General features: G+C 40.4%; 1 protein-coding gene across 8 annotated transcripts in view; it reads right to left on the reverse strand.

Moving 5' to 3' along the window:
- Window positions 1-20,441, reverse strand: part of DHRSX (dehydrogenase/reductase X-linked) — a 233,550-nt gene that overhangs the window by 187,942 nt on the left and 25,167 nt on the right. For 6 of the 8 annotated variants that reach the window (XM_030572022.1, XM_030572014.1, XM_030572059.1 and 3 more), the window contains one exon: window positions 958-1,065. In XM_030572022.1, the coding sequence (XP_030427882.1) occupies window positions 958-1,065 (108 nt within the window). Of the gene's footprint in view, window positions 1-957; window positions 1,066-4,922; window positions 4,975-15,287; window positions 15,467-20,441 lie in introns of those variants that run through there. The other 2 variants (XM_030572079.1, XM_030572069.1) reach the window with 2 other exon arrangements.

Below are 20,441 nucleotides of genomic sequence, written 5' to 3' on the forward strand. Positions count from 1 at the left end.
ACCACTGCTAGTAGCTTTTCACTCTTAATATAGGCATATTTTCCATCTGAATAAAGTTAAATTTCTGGATTGCTGAAGTATAATTAAACACAGATAGAGTAATCTTGGAATAGCTCTAAATTACATTATTTTAAATTAAAAGCTAGTGGGTTAGCAACAGGAAAAGATTAGGCAATATATTGTAGTGTTTTAAACATTATATAATTTAAAAAAAAATCCAAGAAACCCCCAGAATTGGAGTGAAAGATTACTCAAAATCTTCACTAATCTTTTTGTGTGTGGATAATTCAATGTTTGCTTTACTTAGAACAATTTTCCTAACTTCTTTTGCGTTACATTATATGGGACAAAACATGAACCATTCCCCATACACCAAAAAATACCTTTAAATTTTTCATAATATTTCCTCTTAATGTAGAATGGACACCTTAAAAAAGTTTTACTGTCTCCCACATCCTAAGTAGGAGGAATACCTTCTCATAACAGTAGCACTTTGCCTAAAAATCAGTAAAAAGAACATTTTAAAGTGTGCCCAGTGTACAATGTATTTCAAATTACCATGGTCAAGTGTGTGTTTTATATATGTGCTCACACTGACTGCTTTTTGCATGAAAGGATTCCAGTACTAGTTCTTAAAGACGCTTGCAACATAAACTATGGGCCAAATATTCAGAGGGGCTAAGCATTAGAACTTGTACAAAAGAGATTTGTGTAAGCTCTTTGGAACGGAGACCATCTACCTCTCTGTGTGTGTACAGGGCCTAGCACCTTGGGGCCCCACTCTTGGTCGGCCCAAGGCACTGCCGTAATAAACATTTTAAATAACATAAGGCTTGGCAGGATTTGGCTCCGTAACAACCAGGCATATTTTTAGTTATACTGCTGGGCAGATATTTCTTTAAGATTTTAGTCCCGGAGGCACAATATAAATTTGTATTGACAAAATAATGACAGTACCTAGTATAACATGCATGCCAAGTCTTGCCAAATGCTTCACAGTATGATAACCAATTCCTTTAGCACCTCCAGTCACTATAGCGACATTTCCATTTTGTGTAGGGAAAACTACATGAAGAGAAAAAAATAATGCATTAATTCACAGTAGCAATACAGATAAGGATATAAGGTACATATTATAAATACATACATACACTCAACTTTGGCCAATAAAAAATGCAACAACAAACCTGGTAGGCAATTAAAGGAACATAATACTTACGTTTATCAACCACAGTATAATTTTCTAGTATTAATAGTTCACAAAAGACTGAGGCTGATGACACACAAATGATAGATGTCCAATTAGAAAAATGTAGTCGTTTCTATTTGCATGCATTCTGTTGTTATTGTTGTTGTCCTGCAACAATCTGTCCTTTACGATTTTCGGCTTAACTATTTCTATTGTCTAAAGACACATGGCAGCTGTTGCAAGTCAATTTACAGGTTGCTTATTTAGTCAAACACGCATACAGGGATAATATAAGAATTTTTCAGTTAGCAGCATGATATCCTTCAGACCCTTTGGAAAGGGGCTCTGTATTTGCTTCCCCAATAACAGGGAGCAAAATCACAATAAGCTGAAACAGAAAAAATGTAAAAACAAAATTCCTGGTGTCCACTTCCCAACATTTCTGTACTCTAGTCTATAGAATATAAAAATATTAAAAACATATAAAAACATATGTCACTGTAAATATTTGAGGGTTTATCTGCTTTAGTCCATATTTTGTTCATTAGGAGCAGAACTGTGCAACTCCTACTCACATAAGTACATAAGAACGGCTACAGTGGGTCAGACCTTGGTCCATCTTGCCCAGCATCCTATCTCCAACAGTGGCCCATACCAGAGCTTCAGGGGGAGTGTTCACAACATGACAATTATGGACTGATCCACTTCTGTCTTCTACTTTTGGCTTCTGGCAGTCAGAGGTTTAGGGTCACTCCAAGCATGGGGTTGTGTCCCTGACCATCTTGGCTAATACCCATTGATGGACCTATCCTCCATTAATGTATCCAGTTTGAACCCAGTTATACTTCTGACCATCACAGCATCCCACGACAATGAGTTCCACAGGTTATTTGTGTGACAAAAGAAATTCCTGCTGTTTGTATTAAACTTGCTGCCTATTAATTTCATCAGCTAACCTGTTTTTTGTTTTGTTTGAAAGGGTAAATAATACTTCTCTAATAATTTTTTCTACGCGTTCATGATTTTATATACCTCTATAATGTCATCATCCCCCTTAGTCATCTCTCTTCTAAGCTGAACAGCACTAATCTTTTGAATCTCTTCTTATATGGAAACTGTTCCATACCCTTAATTGTCTTTGTTCCCCTTCTCTGAAACTTTTTCCACTTCCATTATATCCTTTTTGAGATGCGGCAACCAGAACTGGACACAATATTCAAGGTGTGGGCGCACCATGGATATAGTGTAGGCATGTTTTCTGTCTTATTTTCTATCATTTTCCTAATAGTTCCTTATATACTGTTAGCATTTTTGATCACTGCTGGGCATTCAGCAGAAGTTTTCAGAGAACTATCCATAGTAACACCAAGATCTCTTTCTTGAATGGTTAAAGCTCATTTAGAACATATCGTTGCACATCTATAGCTGGGATTTTTTTTTCAATGTGCATTACTTTGCACCTATCAATGTTGAATTTCATCTGTCATTTTGTTGCCCAGTCACCCAATTTTGTGATATCTCTCTATAACTTCTCACAGGCTGCTTTGGACTTACATATCTTCAATAATTTTTACTGTCTGCAAACTTTGCCACCTCACTTTTCACTGTTTCCAGATCATTAATGAATATGTCAAATAGCAGATGTCTCAGTACAGATCCTTGGAGGACCCCGTTGTTCACGTCTCTACTGTGAAAACTGACAGTTCATTCTTACTCTTGTTTCTTATCTTTCAACCAGTTACTGATCCATAAGATGACCTTTCCTCTTATCCCAGGGTTACTTAGATTCCTTAATAGCCTTTGGTGAGAGACCCTATCAAAGGCTTTCTGAAAGTCCAAGTACACTTTATCGACTGGATCCCTCTTATCCACATGCTTGTTGATTCCCTCAAAGAATTCTAACAGGCTGTGAGGCATGATTTCCCTTTATAAAAGCCAGGTTGACTTTTCCTCAACACACCATGTTTATCTGTGTGTCTGATAATTCTGTTCTTTACTATCGTTTCTGCCAATTCATCTGGTACTGAAGTTAGACTCACTGCTCTGCAACTGCCAGGATCCCCTCCGGAGCCCTTTTTTAGAAAATAAGCATTTAGCTACCTTCCAGTCATCTGCTACAGAGGCTGATTTCAGCGACAGGTTATGTAGTACAGTTAATAGTTGTGCAATTCTATATTTGAGTTCCTTTGGAATTCTTGGGCAAATACCATCTAGGCTTGGTGACTTATTTCTGTTCAGTTTACCAGTTTGCTCTAAAGCCTCTTCTATTGACACATCAATTTGGGACAGTACCTTGGCTTAATTAAAGGGACTTTTTATGTGGATAGGGATTACATCAATGTGGTTTAAAGGTTGCACAATTAAGCCTTATATGAAAAAACCCCAACAGCAGCAACAGAAAAGAAATTCCAGCTAAACAAGAAGAAAGGTTGAACAAGCCATGACTTCAATTTAATTGCTTTGGGGGAAAAAAATAAATTACAGCAATAAAATAAAATCAGAGGTGTGAGGAGCCTTTTAGGGTAAGAAAATGCGGCATTTGTAAAGTTAATAGGGTTTCTCTCTCTTTTGAGAGTAAACTACTGGATGCTCAGGAAGAAAAATTGTGTTGAATATTTTAGTCTGCAGCAGTCGTGTCCCTACGGAGTGGAGTAGATACCACCACCTTCACAGTCAGTCCCTGCCCTACCAGTCATTTCTCAATTCCTACTGAGCTGTCAGTGCTCACCTTCAATCAGCCTGTCATGCCAGCCTCCACTACCCCATTTTCAAACAAATATATTTGCACTTTTCCCTGTGCTGCCCCACATGGTTTGGAGGCACTCTCCATAAACATTGACAAAGCTACCTCATTATCCACCTTCAAATTCCTCCTGAAAACTCCTTTGCGGTCAGGTCTATAAAAAACTTGACAACAGTGAAGCTGCAAGTGTGCCAAGACCACCACATACCATGCTGACCAATACGGTCTCATTAATTGTACTTCCCCGTCTGTCTGTCTGTCTCCATCTGCTGTCTTTTATCTTATTCTTAGCTTGTAAGGCCCTGTTTGTACAGCAGCTAGCTCCAGGGAATCCTGTTCCATGACTCGTGCTGCAAGGCACTAGTATAATACAAAGAACAAATAAACAATAGTCTCACACTAGCTCAAAAAGCAGCAGGCTTTGATCTGTCCAACAGTTATCTAACTTTGTGTTACCTAAAAAGCAACCCCCTAAAATGTAGTAACAATCCCATATTTTTAAGTAGTCTTTAAACACACTACTTGTGCTGCTCCCATGAGTTCTCTCTTCCCATACACATATTGGGTAAACCCTGGCTTCACTGAAGTCCATTGCAAAACTTCATTAACTTCAACAAGGCCAGGAGTTCCACCCTTGGTATCTTAAATTCACAATTTTCCTTGTAACTGAAAGGACATCCTTTTAAAAAGGTTTTTTTTTTTTAAATGAGAGCTGTGTGTCTACCTGCTCCAATAAATATATTCTCCAGTAACTAAAAATTCACTAAAGGCTAGATTATGCTGCCTCCCCCATCTTATTCACTTGGGAGAGGAGTTATTCACAGGAGTAGCCCCACTGACTACCTATCTGAATAACTGCAAATAAGGGGCCCACAAGCAGGACCTAAGAGCTAAGGTTGAAATTACAGCTGGAGTGAGCACTCAGTAGTCAACTAAATTTTCTATTCCAAAGACCTTTTTCAGGCATTTATTACTTTGCGAAGCTTTTACCTTTTTGGCTGATGTTTTCCAGGTCTGCTCTCTTCATGAGGACACTTGAAAATAAATGTTGAGCAAAAATGCCCCTGCAGTTTTTGAAAATGAAGAAAGTTTATAAAAAAAGATTTTTTTTTCCAGAATGAAATAAGAAATTCCAACTTTTCTAGGAACAGCTTTTGTGCCTAAACAAGACAAGGCAGAAATTTGTAATTTGGCAAAGAAATAGTCTCTAGGCCACATGTGTTCCTTTCAGCCATCCATTGAAAATAGTTTGACTTTGCAGAATTGTTAGAGTTGCTAAAAAGGAATAACAATAATGGTTTATAAATATCAGGCTTATCACATTATGTAGGCACTGTAACTTGTGTGGCATTTTGGACTCTATCAAAATGCTATGGTAAATTCTGTCTCATTCAATGTACAGGTGCATATGGTAGAAGGTAGTATGATCACTGAAGGTGCAAACGAAAGGAGGAAGGTCACCAAAGCAGCAACTGGATGATTTCTTTGTAACATGACACAGCAGTAAGTGCCAATCTGAAACAATGGATGAAACGGCTGAGGACAACAATTTGGAGGTGGACTACAGCATAATGGATCAAGGGAACAAGAAGGGACCCAGTGCTGATGGGACTTTGACAAGCAGGAAGAATACAGCAAATGCATGAATAACAAAAAGGTCCTGCCACAAAGCAGCTTTCAGCACAGAATCAAGGGGCCTGATTCTCCAGTGTATTGTTCCAATTTCATACCAGTGACTTTAGTGAGGCCATTCGTATACTTAAAGTTAAGCATATGTTTAAGCACTTTGCTAGATCAGGGCCTGAGTTCCTTAAAAGTAATTCCAGTTGAAGAATTTTGGAAATCTTTTAGTTCCAACATTTCAAAACATTCACAAAGAAACAATAACTAACTCTTTCTAAGCTAACATTCCTTAGCCCAAATGAGCCTGCACTTCAAGATCAATTCCTTAGGATTTTCCTCAGGGGTTTGGTATGAGTTGAGATAAGAAGTATTAGGATTTTATTGATGATAGGGGCAGGATGATCCATTTGTAGACAGTGCTACAATTTATATGCATGTGTAAAGACAAATTACAGGGCACAAACATATGTATGTGCCTACTTAATGGGCACATCTGACAAAGTTAGATAAATAAGAATTCATTAAATAGGAATGTACATTGAAAATAGCCCCCAGCAGAGGTAAATCCATCCCAATCCAACACAACTTCTATGAAGAGTGATGAGGAAGCCTACACAAATACAATTTCTTTTTATTCCACAACCGTCTGTTCAGTAAATTCAGGTTTATTCCATTTTCCTTCATTCTCTGTACTGATATTTGCAGTTTCAACTGTAGTGATGTTCCAAAAAAAAAAAAAAATTCCTTAGATGGGACTCCTTTCCATTAGCCCCAAGTATATTATCTTCCACCTCCTCTGACTCTAAATATGCCTCCTGCTTCCTTCCCCTTCTCCTCATGTCCTCCATTTCAACCTACCACTCTTTTTTTAATATCTCGGATACACATCCCCATCACTTATTTCAATGACCTACATCAGTGTTTCTCAAACTGGAATCACCGCTTGTGTAGGGAAAGCCCCTGGCAGGCTGGGCTAGTTTGTTTTCCTGCCTCATCCGCAGGTCCAGCTGATTGCAGTTCCCACTGGCTGCTCTAGGCCAATGGGAGCTGCTGGAAGCAGCGTGGGCCAAGGGACTTACTGGTCGCTGCTTCCAGCAGCCCCCATTGGCCTGCAGCGGCAAACCGTGGCCAGTCGGAGCGGACGGGGAAGGTAAACAAACCAGCCCAGCCTGCCAGGGGCTTTCCCTACACAAGCAGCAACCCCAGTTTGAGAAACACTGAACTACATTATTAGTTTGTTCACTGAACTAACTTTGCTACATTTTAGTAGATGTGGAAGTCACTGAGAATGAGGTGATTGTGAGGAGAGAAAAATGGAGGGGCAGAGAGAGAGGGAAGGATAGATGGGAAGAAGTCAGAAAAGTGACAGACGCTGGACACGTGATGAGCAAGAGAAGCTGGTGGAGTGGTGTTTAATGCTGGAGGAATGGGAAAGGAAAAACCCAACTCTCTCACCAGAACTGGGTTTATAAAGTTGACAGGCCAGTCATCAGGCCCAGTCATCACTCAATCCACAAAGGTACTTGGATACTTACATCCCAGACTTAGGTGCCTAAATCTCAGGTTTAGGCACGTAAGGCACAGTTTTAGGCTCCATTGCTATCCACAAAACTCCTGCTGAACCCTGTAGGTGCCTCAACTCACTCAGTGCCTAAGTTTTCAGGGCAAAAGTTCCCTCAGCGCCTATGTTTCTATATGTGTACTGCTGCCTCCCTCTAGGTGTCTGGACACCTGTCTCCCACCTAGGCCCCAAAGCAATCCATGATGTCTCTTCTCTGTCCTGTCCCAATGACCGTTCCAGTGTGAATAAATACTTAAATAGTCACTGGGCCTGAAGAGGCAGGGGGTGATTCTCTACCCTAATGTTTAGGGTACAGTGGATACTGTCCCCCTGCTCCAATTTCTCTTTCATTATTTAATCCACAGTGGAACAGCTAGAACAGGACAGACTGAGGAAGCCCTGCATCAGAACATCGCATAGCTCAGTGGTTAGAGAACGCTCCTGAGTGGTGGGAGACCCCTGTTCAAATTCTTTCTCCCTTGCAGGGAGGAAGGGAAACAACCTCTTCCATATCCCAGATGAGTACTCTAACTACTGATCTAAAAGTTATAAGGTGGGCACGACCATCTCCTCCTCCAGCTGTTTTGTGTGGAGTGCAGCAGGCAGCTAAGGCATTCCTGCAAGAAAGGCCATAAGTGCCTGAGGATATGTCTACATTGCAGTTACACACCCATGGTTAGCCCACTGCAGATGACTCAAACTCACGGGGCTCAGATTAAGGGGCTGTTTAATTGTGTAGACATTCAGGCTTGGCTGCAGCCTCAGCTCAAAACATCTACACTGCAATTAAACAGCCCCTCAGTTTGAGAACTGAGAGCCTGAATCAGCTGGCACAGGCCACCTATGGGTTTTTAATTGCAGTGTAGACATACCCTGAGCCTCCTGACTGCAGATGGGTTCCTTTTCATGGATGGCTAGCAGAGATAAGCACCTAAGTCCAGACTGCAGGAAGGTACCTATCTCAAAGAGAGAGGAGGGGCATAGGACATGCTCCTCTCATTGGTATCCCCCATTGGCTAGCATAGACAGCTGCCTGCCTAGCGTGCTGGCTTTTGTGGTTTGCTTTATTACCTAATTGCTCCACTTGTGTCACAAACCTTAGATGTAAGAGCATAGGCCTTGACTGGTAGAGACACAAAAGAAAGGTGAATATTTAGCTTGATGACAGGATGACAAGTATCGAGTTCAGAGTTGTTTTCGTACAGCAATATTCAGGTTGAAAGGAAGGTGAACGTTGGGTGATGAGTGTTGTTGCCAGACACAATATAATTCACTGTGACACAGCACAACACAATCAAGTTTTTCAAGTTGGGTAAAGGAAATAGTATAGTGAGCTCAGGCGACTACAACATTATTCTCTAGCTTTTCTCATCCTAAACATTCAAATACTTTTCCTACATTTTTATTTACATGGATAAGTTAACAATGCAGAGCTTTAAAGCATTTTCACCAACTTTAAAATGATATATTACAAAAGAATTCATCTGCACTGCTATTCCTGGTTGTAATCACCTGGCTACTGGATAATTCTGTCCAAATGACAGTTCTCAGAAAGTTCTAGCCCTTGTGGAAAGCTAGTAAATAGAACCAAGGAAGAAAATAATTATTCCAAGTGCAAATCACTCCATGGCAAGTGTGGGGGCTTGAGCCTTCAGCTTCTACACAATTTAAACTTTCATTAAAAGAAAAAAAAGTTCCTAGCCCTCCTGGTTGTGAGGAGAACATTCCAAATGTAATCTTCCAGACTGAGTCTTCAGACAGTTCTTATACCTCTTCTGCCTGTCACAACTTTGCCAAGCAACAACAAAGTAAAGTCCATAAGATTTGGAGTGGCTTTACTCCCACTATTTAGAAACCTGTGGGCAAGTTGTGAATCATGCACAGAACGGTGAGCAGCAGAGGTTGGCACTAGAGATTTTTATGGCAGAAGAGGCAAAGAAATGTAGGCTGAGGACTAGTAGAATAGCAGAAACTTCTTTCTTCCTCTCCCTTGTAGCAATCAAGAGGCTGTGGCAGAAGCTGGTGGAGATGTGTTCCCCCCAATCCCATAACACCCAAAAGCGCTTCTAAAAGAGCCATAACAGCCAGATGGCTCCCAAAATGAGTGAACAGAGAAAAAAACACTTTCCCTTCTTCCAGCAGCTTGAGGGGGCTAGACTTTGAATTTATCCAATACCTACTACACAAAGGTTGATATAAAAGATGGATCCAGGGATAGGGCTTCAGTAGAAATAACAGCACCTTTTGCCAGCAGGAGACTGGGGCTTCTCACTAGAGCCTCGCACTGGACCCAGAGGATACCTCCCTGTGTGTGGATGATAATCTGGGACAGAAATAGTAACTGGAAAAGCCCTGTGCTCTCATAAACAAAGCAGCCAATCTTACAAAGTGCTGAGCACTCCCAACTCTTACTGATCCTACTGACTGAGAAAGAAATGGCACCCATAAAAATTTAGAAGACCTAAACATGGTAAAACTAGCTATTCTGAACTAGTGGCTTATGACACCTTCAAAATGCCAATAAAAATGAACAAACAAAGCAACCACTGCTGTATTTCTACAACATTTCTGTGTGCTCTTCTAATATACATTCCAGCATGAGTATTAGGAGACAGAGGTGTTTGCATAGAGCCTAGTATGGTGGTGTCCTGGTCCACAACTAAGGTTCCTTGGCACTAGTCATGGAAATAATAAATAAAAATAATAATAGGTAACATTTGCAGAGGGGACTCAAGCTACTCACAGGAGCCAGAATTAGAAATTCCTGAATTCTATCCCAGTTCTGCAACTTTGGGCAAGTCGCTTAACCGCTTTCTCAGTTTCCCCACATTTACAAAGAAATACTTCTCACCTACCTTATGAGAATGTTGGGAGACATCTGTAGGACACTTTGTAAAGCACGATATGAGTGATGATAAGCATTGTTAGTGCTAAATTTTAATTTAATTTTAAGATTATACCAGAGGCCTCCAGATAAAAATCAGATGAACACCTTACCATGTTAAGAGATCAACATGTTAGAAATGAAGTTACAAAATAATTTGCTACAATGGTAATAATAATGGGTGATTTAGCTACCTAATTATTAACTGACTGAATGGAACATCAAAATACCCTTTGCATGAGGAATATATTGATAACATAAATGACAGCTTTTGAGAGAAACTTCTTTTGATACTTACAGATATAAGCCCTATGACTAGAACCAAAGGGAAAAACCCTCTCAATTCCATTTATTGGTGAAATGTGCTGCCACAGAGATGTTCATTTGCATAGGCTATTCATCCACAATTCCCCTAGCGACACTTAGGAGGTCACCATAACTATATATAAACTTGGATTTTGGTAGGATATTCTCACCAGCAGGTGCGAAGGGAGTTAGACTATTGTGAAAGTTACCAGAAGAAGGACGGTATTTGACTTGTAACTTGCACATATATTCTGTTGCTGTGTTTTCCCAAGGCTATGACTGTGTTCCCTTTCCCTTAATAGAGATCCCCTTGTTTGTACACAGTCTCATAGGTGTTTAGTTTTCCCAGGTTTCTGGAGCAGGCATCAATCCAGCTTAATTATGTTTTAAGAGAGACCCTAGGTATATTAAACCCTGCTCTTTTCACTGCTGTTAACCACCTGGCAGAAGGCTTAAACAGAAAAAGATAACGAAAAATTAGGACCCAATTTTCAAACAATTTAAATAGGACCTCCACATCTGTCTTCATGCCCTTTCTCCTGTACCTCTGTGCAGATTCTCCACAGGCTGCCTCCCTTCCTCACCCCTCCCGCACTGTAGAACCACAATGGACTCACTGCAATCAAAGCCAACCGTGATGATGCAGAAAGATAGGATACGTTTCAAAAGGAACAAAGCATCTGCATGCATGCTTTGAGACCACCAAGAGGGAAGACATAGGGGGCAATTAATGAGAATGTTTAAATAATAGAAAAGTTAAATTCACTTTCTACTTCAGTCTTCTAAGGGTGCGTCTTCACCGGCAGGGCTTTAATGTGGCTTGTGTAGTCACAGCATAGTGCTGGAGAGAACTTTCCCAGCGCTTTAAAAAAAACACCTCCACGAGGGGTATAGCTTCTAGCGCTGGGAGCACAACTCCCAGCACTGGTGCACTGTCTACATTGGTGCTTTACAGCTCTGAAACTTGCAATGCTCAGGGGGGTGTTTTTTCACACCCCTGAGCGAGACAGTTGCAGCGCTGTAAAGTGCCAGTGTAGACAAGCCCTTACACAACAGCATTAGAGGCTTGATGGAACAATGGTCTGATCCAGCATCATAGATCCCATCTTTTCAAAATGCAAATCCACGGTGACTTTGACTCAGACTAAGCTACTAAGGAAGAGAATTTGGCCCAGCAAATACGGAGAGGCCTCGAAAAAAGGGAGCAAACATTAAGATACAGTTGTACACTCCTAAGCTGTAATATAGCCTTAAACCTTAACTCCATTTTACTTCTTCCTTTAGCCGAGGCTTGTATGGTGCTTGGAGAGTCTAACCTGTATGTTTAGAACTGCCCAAAAGAGAAACAGAATATACTATTAAAGAAATCAGACAAATGGGAAAAATGTTAACAGCTCCACAGGACAACAGGTGATCCCATACTCATTATTGTTATGCTGTCAATGCGAGTTTTGCCTGCATGAGAGTGATAGGGGCAGGCCCTCAGAAACAGTCAAAGAATAACAGGAGAAGGGACAAATTGTTTTATACTCTAATCTTGTGAGTGAAGTTAGTGTTTCTGAAAGCTAGGTAGAGTGCAGGCAGACACCGTGCAACCTCTCCCATTGCCCTCCAGTCTTAAACATCTCTGCTATTCCACTCTTCAGCTAGTTTTTGCTTAGGAGAGGCTGGAGAAAAAAGGATGTCTCAGATAAGGACTGAGGTTGAAGGGAGGCTTGCACAGCACTATGCTCGCATTATGCCAGAGACGGGAAATTTTGCGGAACAGTAATGTTTTTGTCACGTGGACAAATGCCAACTAACTCCTTTACAGCTGTAAGAGAATGAAGGAATTTGTAGCCATGCCTCCAGATGTGACAGGCTTGCAGAGCACAGAGACCACTGCACCATCTTGCTCCTGAGAAGTAACTGGAGACCACTGTACTAAAGGGATTCCTGGAGGTATCTGCAGCCATAGGTTGGCACAGGAAAAGCACTTGACAAAAAACTAACACCCAGCCAAGTGAAATAAGGACAAGGAGAAGGAGGTGTTGCTAAAAGTGTGAAGAAAGCCTGGTAATTACCTACCGTACACAGCAAATCAACACCTTATATGCTAAAGGTTTTCAGAAATTTGCTGAAAAGGTGAAGAAAGAAAATTTGATACTAACACCAACAAGTAACCGCTCCCTTCATAAGCATTTATCGAAACAGTGCATTTAACAGTCTTGTTTTTCCTTACATGAGAAAATACAATCCCAAGTACACAGAAAGAGACACAGGCTCTATGTGCCTTCTATTCATTGTCCCGCTTACTTTTCATCCTTCTTTTTATTTATCTATGATATCTGCACTCTGTGGGCCTGGTTCTTTTCCACCTTACCCTGATATATATCAGGAGTAACTCTACTGAGGTTAGTGATGTTATACAGGTGTATCTTTCAATAAGAAATATCATGTAGTTTTCTCTTGAACATATCATACTGATGCTCTCTCTCACAACCAGACCCTTTTCATAGAATATCAGGGTTAGAAAGGACCTCAGGAGGTCATCAAGTCCAACCCCTGCTCAAAGCAGGACCAATCCCGAGACAGATTTTTGCCCCAGATCCCTAAATGGCCCCCTTCAAGGATTGAACTCACAACCCCGGGTTCAGCAGGCCAATGCTCAAACCACTGAGCTACCCCATGTATTGTACATATTAAATGAAATTATTTTATGTAAAACTTCTCTCTGCTCTGCAAGTCATGTCCTCTTGTAATTATGTCTTTCCCATTGTAAAAACAGGAGCTGAAGAGCGAGCTTGGTCCCAGGTGATATAACATGGGGTAATGGGATCATCTCTGCCCAGAAACCCCAGCAATTGTCACATTTTACAAATCAAACAACAAATACAATAAAATGTATCATCAGTATCAGGAAATGCTGTCTTGCTCTGAGATCCATTATGACTAAGGGTATGTCTATACTGCAGCTGGGAAAGGGCCTCCCAGCCTAGGCAGACAGACACACACTAGCTCAGCTTGAACTAGCACACTGCAAATAGCAATGTGAATGCTGGGGCAGCGGCACGGGCTAGCTATCAGACTACAGACCCAGGGGGTCAGATGGGCTTGTGCCGCCAGCAATGCTGCAGTGTCCATATTGCTATTTTTAGAATACTAGCTCAAGCAGATCTAATACGGCTGTCTACCTGAACTAGGAGGCATGCTCCCAGATGTAGTGCAGACAAACCGTGATAACACAGTGAGCTGCACTAAGCTAAAATACAACACTTTCCTAGCTCTTTTTCTCAGAAATTTCATAGCGCTTTACAAACGTTAAGACTCATAATACTTCTGAGGTAAATACTATCACTGCCATTTTTCAGGCATGGAAATTGAGGCACAGAATGATTAAATGACTTGTCTAATGTTGCACAGTAGAAATCCATGACAGAACCAGGAATACAGCTGGATGGCTATCTATGCTTTAGCATTATTACTACAGTGATTTAAAACAGAACTGGACAAAACACTATAAATTATACTTTAGGAAATAATCCTGCACTAAAGATCTAACAGAAGCTAACAGATTTTCTCTAATTTCCATGGCTCTATTACCACATTTGTTGACAGTTTAAAATATATTACAAACTCTAAATATTCCACAAAATATCCTCTCTTCAGTTGTTTTATTGCCTTTACGTTTTAAAATCTTTCCTTTTTCTGCTCACTAGCTATTAAAATTTAAAAGGTTCCAGTAGTGAGTCAATCGTTTTTCACTCTGAGTGTGGAGGGAGATATACAGATTACCAACCAATGCATATGAGAAGTAAGTGTCAAGTAAAATGTATACAGAAACAGCAGAATGTTAGTGGAGGATGTGTAATGTTAGTGGATGTGTACCTTTAAAGTTCTGGGTAAAAGTGTTTCAATGAGGCTGAGAGGGAGAGAGTAATTTGAAGAATTTATATATGATGGATCAGGTTTTTTTTAAAAATGTGTCCAACTTTAGCTGATACTCAGTTGAAATTTCAGTCAGTTCAGATACTAATCTCACAAAGTTCATTCATAAATCAAGGTGACAAGAGGTAAGTGGGAAGATGTAAGGAAACACGGTATATCAGGAGTTCTTAAACTGGGGATTGGGACCCCTCAGGGGGTTGTGAGGTTATTACATGGAGGAGCATGGCGGGGGAGGGCAGGAGCTGTCAGCCTCCACCCCAACCCTGCTTTTCCTCCAGCATTTATAATGGTGTTAAATATATAAAAGTGTTTTTAATTTATAAGGGGGTAGGGGGCCACACTCAGAGGCTTGCTATGTGAATGAGGTCACCAGTACAAAAGTTTGAGAATCACTGCCATACATTCCCATTCAAGCCAACTGATTTCAGTTCCAGGAATGGGAGTGGCAGATAAAATTTTATTCAAGCTGAATCTAGCTCCCAATAAAATAAACTGAAAGACTCTCGCAGATTTCAACTGTACCAGGGCTTTTTAACCTTAAGCCTTCCTCCTTTACTTACGGTATTTCTACCAATTACATGCACAACCATGTTCTTTCTACTCCCACTGAATTCAGTGTCAGTTTTGCCATTTAATTCAACTGAAAACCAGTTTGGACTCAAAGACAGGTACAAACTAGTGTTTTCTGCAACTTCCTCAGTTCAGAAAACCCTTTACTGTAATAGATTTATCTGAATACCTGCAATATGCCACAGACTGAGTTCCTTAATATAAGGAATTGTGCTTGTCAGTTGTCTCCAACTCAGGAGCCCTGTAACCTAAAAGGGTCTGTTTTTTGATCTCCTTTGTTTTCACATATCAGTGGTCTCCCTGAATTTGTAGTTATTACTCTACCGTAGCCATACCATGGCTTAGTAGGCTGTTTCAGCCGATTCTGTAAGGTATTTCGGCACCGAGTACTTATATTGATTGGTGTAACAGATGAGACTGAGAATAAAAATCAGACTCTATAGCTAAATCCACCCTTCTCAAAGAGTGCTTGCACAAAACCCACCTAGTAGTGTTATAACCATTCAGAGGAAGCAAAAGCCTGCAAAGCCCCTTTCATTTAGGAAGCTGTGGCTAAAATTCCATTCCGATCTGAAAGGTGGGCAAGATTGTTTTCGATCAGTGTAAATTGCATCCTCTCTCTTCATAAAGATGGGGAAATTGCACTTCCATACTCCAATCAGACCAAGAGCATCCTGTTTCTCCTAAAGAGCAGAACATTCTGTTATCACTCAATCTGTCTAAAGCAAACCTTGTTAAGAGTGAAACTATTTTCATTTTTACAAAGTTACAATTTAGGAATCCAACCTTAAGTGATTGAAAGTTGCTGGAGTACTTCACTTTACAAGATTGGGGCAATCACTTCTGAACTGAAGTGCATGTTGAAATATACACAGCTCCAATAATTAGTCAGTATAAATGGTGCAAATGATTCAATATTCTTGGGAAAAGTAAGATAAGTGGAAATTTAGTATAGGAAACAATCAGTATTCAAAAGTGAGGGGGAGATATTTTGACATCAAATTCATCTTTAAACACCAGAAAGGCCTTATGTTATTAAAAGCATCAAAAGGCTAATAAGTCCAAACTTGCCACAATATAAAACATTGGTAGAAGTTAGATACCAGATTGTCAGAAGATGAAACTGGAATCCCATCACCTCCTCCCACCTTCCCCTTTGTCCTCCTTCCCCACAGTCTTTTCAACTATATTGCTCCTCAGCCTTACTACCCTATCCTTCAAATTTATCTCTGGCTAATAAATTTAGCTCTCGAGCAAGCAGGTGTCTGGTAAAATGTTCAAATGGTGCTTTATAACATTCTCTTCTATTTAACAGCTCATCTCATTTCGAGCTCAATTGTCTCTTAGCCTACCCACCCGTATAGTGGGGCCCAGGAATGTAAGCCTCTCCCTTCTCTCTACGTGGGCTACCCAAATCTTGGATTCAGGTGCACATAACAAGCAAGCAGTGTGTGAGAAAGGAAGGGATGATCATGTGAGTTTGACATTGCACTGGGATTGATGAGATCTGTAGCAGAGCCAAGAATTCAATAAAGAATTCTTATGAGACCTTCAGAAGTTATTGAATCTGTGTGCCCCATTTCCCCATCTTTAAAACAGAATTAATACTCTGATCGTTCACAGGGGTGTTGTGAGGATAAATTCATTAACATTTGTGAGGTGCTCAGATATCACAATGAACCCTGATAAGCAGACAACGTGGTGTGAAAAAAAAGGACAAAATAATCATAAACAGCTTAGCCATTCATAACTGCACAGAAAAAAGGTTTAAGAATCCCTCTGTCTATACATTTTAGAAAATAAAATACATTTGCTCATTTCCAATTGCATACTGTCTCTCCAAGATTAAACCCACCCATATCACAGTCACATCTATCATCCCTTCAGCAAGAAGGAAGTTTCAGCTGCCTAATTTGAGATTTAGCTTTGGAAAGCTTCCTTTTTCTTTTGTATTTGGTAAAATACTAATAAAATAAATAGAAAGAGTGCTAGTTTCTATATAACAGCTTCTGTTCAAAACTGAACATCTCAGCTTTGCCTAAATACTTTTTTGTATATGTATGTGACAGATGGAGAGAATTACTGAAGGACCAACTTGAATCTTGATAACATTATGCAATGATTATTTGCTGGTTGTACCTTTCGACATAATAATGGAAAAACTGGATATTTGATATCGATATAGTGGGAGGTTATTTAAGTGGATTCATGTTTTGGGGGCATTTAAGTGGATTAACGTAAACTGTGCTCACACTGATTAGTGAAAATGCAAAACAAGGACTATTAAGAATTAGAATTAGTCATGGAATTTGGACTTGCTATTCTCTCATTTACTGTGGTCGTCAGTGCTTTAACTATTAGTGGAAATTCTCCTGTAAAATTTCACCAACCTGGAATTTGGCACAAAAGCTCTGATGAGTAAAAGTGATTTGTTTTGGTGAGCTACATGAAACTTAAAAATATCCATCTAAATTATGACTCAAAAAATTGTTTTCTAAAAATAGATACCAATTTCTTCTTTGTTTCCTTCACTTGAGGTGATAGTCCTCTAATGTGAGAAGTCATGGTCTCTTAGAACATTCTTAAACATTTATTTTAAGACTTGTTGAAGCTATCCTGGAATCCAATACTCCTTCCACTTTTCTTCTACCTTCCTTGGCCATTTGAGGGCATGCATTTAGTTTTCAATGAAGAATGTTCTTCCCTCACAAGGTTGTGGTGCAAGTAGTTTTTGGAGGCTTTAAAAATTAGACATTTGTATCACTTTAATAAAATGAACATTCACTTGTATGATGAAATGCTATAGGCCATTAGTCTAATGTGGATTCATTGGGTTTGATGAATTGTTTAGCTTATAAAAACAACTATTGTGCATGCCCTGTAATTACTTTTCATCAAAATTGTAAAAGATTTTTAATATGTAGAATTACTATGCAGATTAAAAGCTCCTCAGCTGTGTCTTGACCAGGGTCGGCTCTAGGTTTTTTGCCACCCCAAGCAAAAAAAATTTTGGCTGCCCTGACCTCAGCCCTGGGATCTCTCCCCCCCCCCAAACTTGCACCTCCTGCCGCCCCAGCCCTGGGATCTAACCCCACACCCGCACCCCCCTGCTACCCCAGCCCTAAGCTCTCCCCCGACACACACCTCATGCTGCCTCAGCTCTGGGCTTTCCCCTTCCCCTCACCTGCCCACCCACCCACACCCTGCCGCCCCATCCCTGGTCTCTGCCCCCTCCACCTGCACCCCCTGCCACCCCAGCCCTGGGCTTCCCCCCTACACACACACCTGCACCCTCCTTCTGCCCCAGCCATGGGTCACTGGTAACTTGCTCCCATGGCAGGTCATTCAGCGGAAATTTTGGATGTGCACAGAACATAGACAGGATTGGTTTCCATATGGTTACAGAACTGTAGTAAAGTGGAACAATTTTCAGCTTGTGTGATTGGAGGATATCTGGATGCATATTATAAGACTGTCCTCCATAAATGAGGAAAAGTTGAGGTGCTTTTATTATTCTTTTGTTCCACCCTTTGTTTCTATGGGGAATTTGCCAATGCAATACCACTGGCTTCCTTTTAAACAAATAAAAAACTAAAAAAAAAAAAAGGCAATAGCTGTTGAAAATAGCAATTCCAGTCCTAAAAACCATTTCTTGTATTTCTTGTTCAATTTTATCCTACTTTTTCTACAGCAAATTGTGGATCAGTGTATTTGATTTGGGAGAAATGAAGTAACAGCTGCCCAAATTGAGCTTGAGCACTTCTGAATTTTGAGGTGTTCAAATCTGGAAGGCAGGTTCTAGATTTCCTTTCTGAATATTACCTAAATCTGGAATGGAAAAGTCAATTTCTGCTTTCTTGGCTCAGAAGTGGAAATCCTCCTACATGCCTGGTACGGTATCTAAAGCTGCCCAGGTCCAGTAGAGCCTCCCCTCCCTTATTTTCATTTTAAATGCTAGTGGGATCCACATACCTCCCTTGCTAGGATTCAGATAGAGAGCGGCACTGTCCATTTAGTCCACCCAATTTCTTCTTTGAAGGCTGCAAGGTGAAGTCACACCAGTATCCCTAATCCAGTCTGGGGACGTCTTTTGAAAGGGATATCTGGGCCAAAGCCTTCTGCTCCGTAGGCACACTTGTTCCCCATTCACAGTGCCATCCCGCTCTAGTGGTGCGCTCTCCATTCACAGCAAGCTGCAGGATGAGGTTTGAGCTACCCTACTCCCTCCCACTCCCTTTCCTGTTGATAGCGACCAAGGGAATGCTGGGAAATGTAGTTATTTCCCTGCTCCAGGGCTGGTTTTTTGGCAGTGAGCTAACCAAGGAACTACAGCTCCCAGGCCCCCCTGTTGGTTCTCAGCTCCCAGGCTGGATCCCTGCTGGCTGCCACCCTTACAAATCGGCTGCCCCAAGCACCTGCTTGCTTTGCTGGTGCCTAGAGCCACCTCTGGTCTTGACATGAGAGGCTATCAGTCTATAGTAACATTTACCTCCTATTAATGCTTTAGTTAGAATGTATCACTCTGATCTGAAGAAATTTAACTGTTTACTAAATGAAACCCAAAGACTGCACTAAGAGCAATGCTCTCAAGGAATATGACATAATCTCCATTCCTGTCTTTATTCCTCATTCTAAATCTCTCCAATAAACATCTTTCCAAAGTTTAAAGACCTGATTAATTTTCTAAATAATACATCATTTTCTTGACAAATGGAATCTAATACCCCTTCCATACTTTAGAACACAAATGCAAGGGGTGAAATTCTGGCCTCAAAAATATACTGGAGTTTTGTCCAGCCAGAGGCTAGGATTTCAGCCCAGATGTTTTTGATCAAACCCATAACAGATGACTCTGTTGTAACTACATTTGAAACTATCCTTCCTGCAACACAATCTGTACAATACCCTTATCCATTCAAGGAATGATTTCTTTTAAGCCTTTTTTGTAGCACAATCTTTATTTTACCAGAATCAGTCCTTGAAGACCAATTTTTAAAATACATCAAACTCATGACCAACTTCCCATGCAGTCTAGATATCCAAGAACACTTCTTAGAGGAAAGCATATGCAAACCTGATGCAGTGCATCCTTGCCTACAATATTTATATTAAAATACACACAACTTCTGTTTGATGCTACATAATTAGCCTGATTTGAATGACGCTGTCTGGTAGGCAACATAAAGCAATTTAATTTTAGCAAGAAAACAAGCATGATAAAGCTTGAGGAAACGAGGCTGAGAGCTTGTACTGGCTTGTACGCTACAGTATCTCTCTGCTGTTCACAATTTCTCTCTCTTCAGGGCTTTTTCCATGAATGTCATGTGGCTGCACTTCAAATGTATGCCTTGCATCACATATTGAGTTTTCCCTGATAATTTGAAAGATGTCACCCAAAGATGTAGTGCCTTAGAATCCTAACTTTTAGATTCCCTTACAATTCAAACTCTACTTTAATCATTTGCAAAGTGATGTGCAATGAATATTTAATTCAATTATACTTTATTTGATATCCAGTCAGGAAGCTTGGGCATTGTTTTATCACCCTTCAATGTATTATCTCTCAACAAGATGACAGGCATTTTTAGAGCTCTGGTATAGTGGCACAAGAGATGTATTTTCATGGTGGGTGCAAATT

The sequence above is a fragment of the Gopherus evgoodei genome, chromosome 1 (assembly GCF_007399415.2).
Source record: "Gopherus evgoodei ecotype Sinaloan lineage chromosome 1, rGopEvg1_v1.p, whole genome shotgun sequence".
In the NCBI taxonomy this organism is placed as follows: Eukaryota; Metazoa; Chordata; order Testudines; family Testudinidae; genus Gopherus; species Gopherus evgoodei.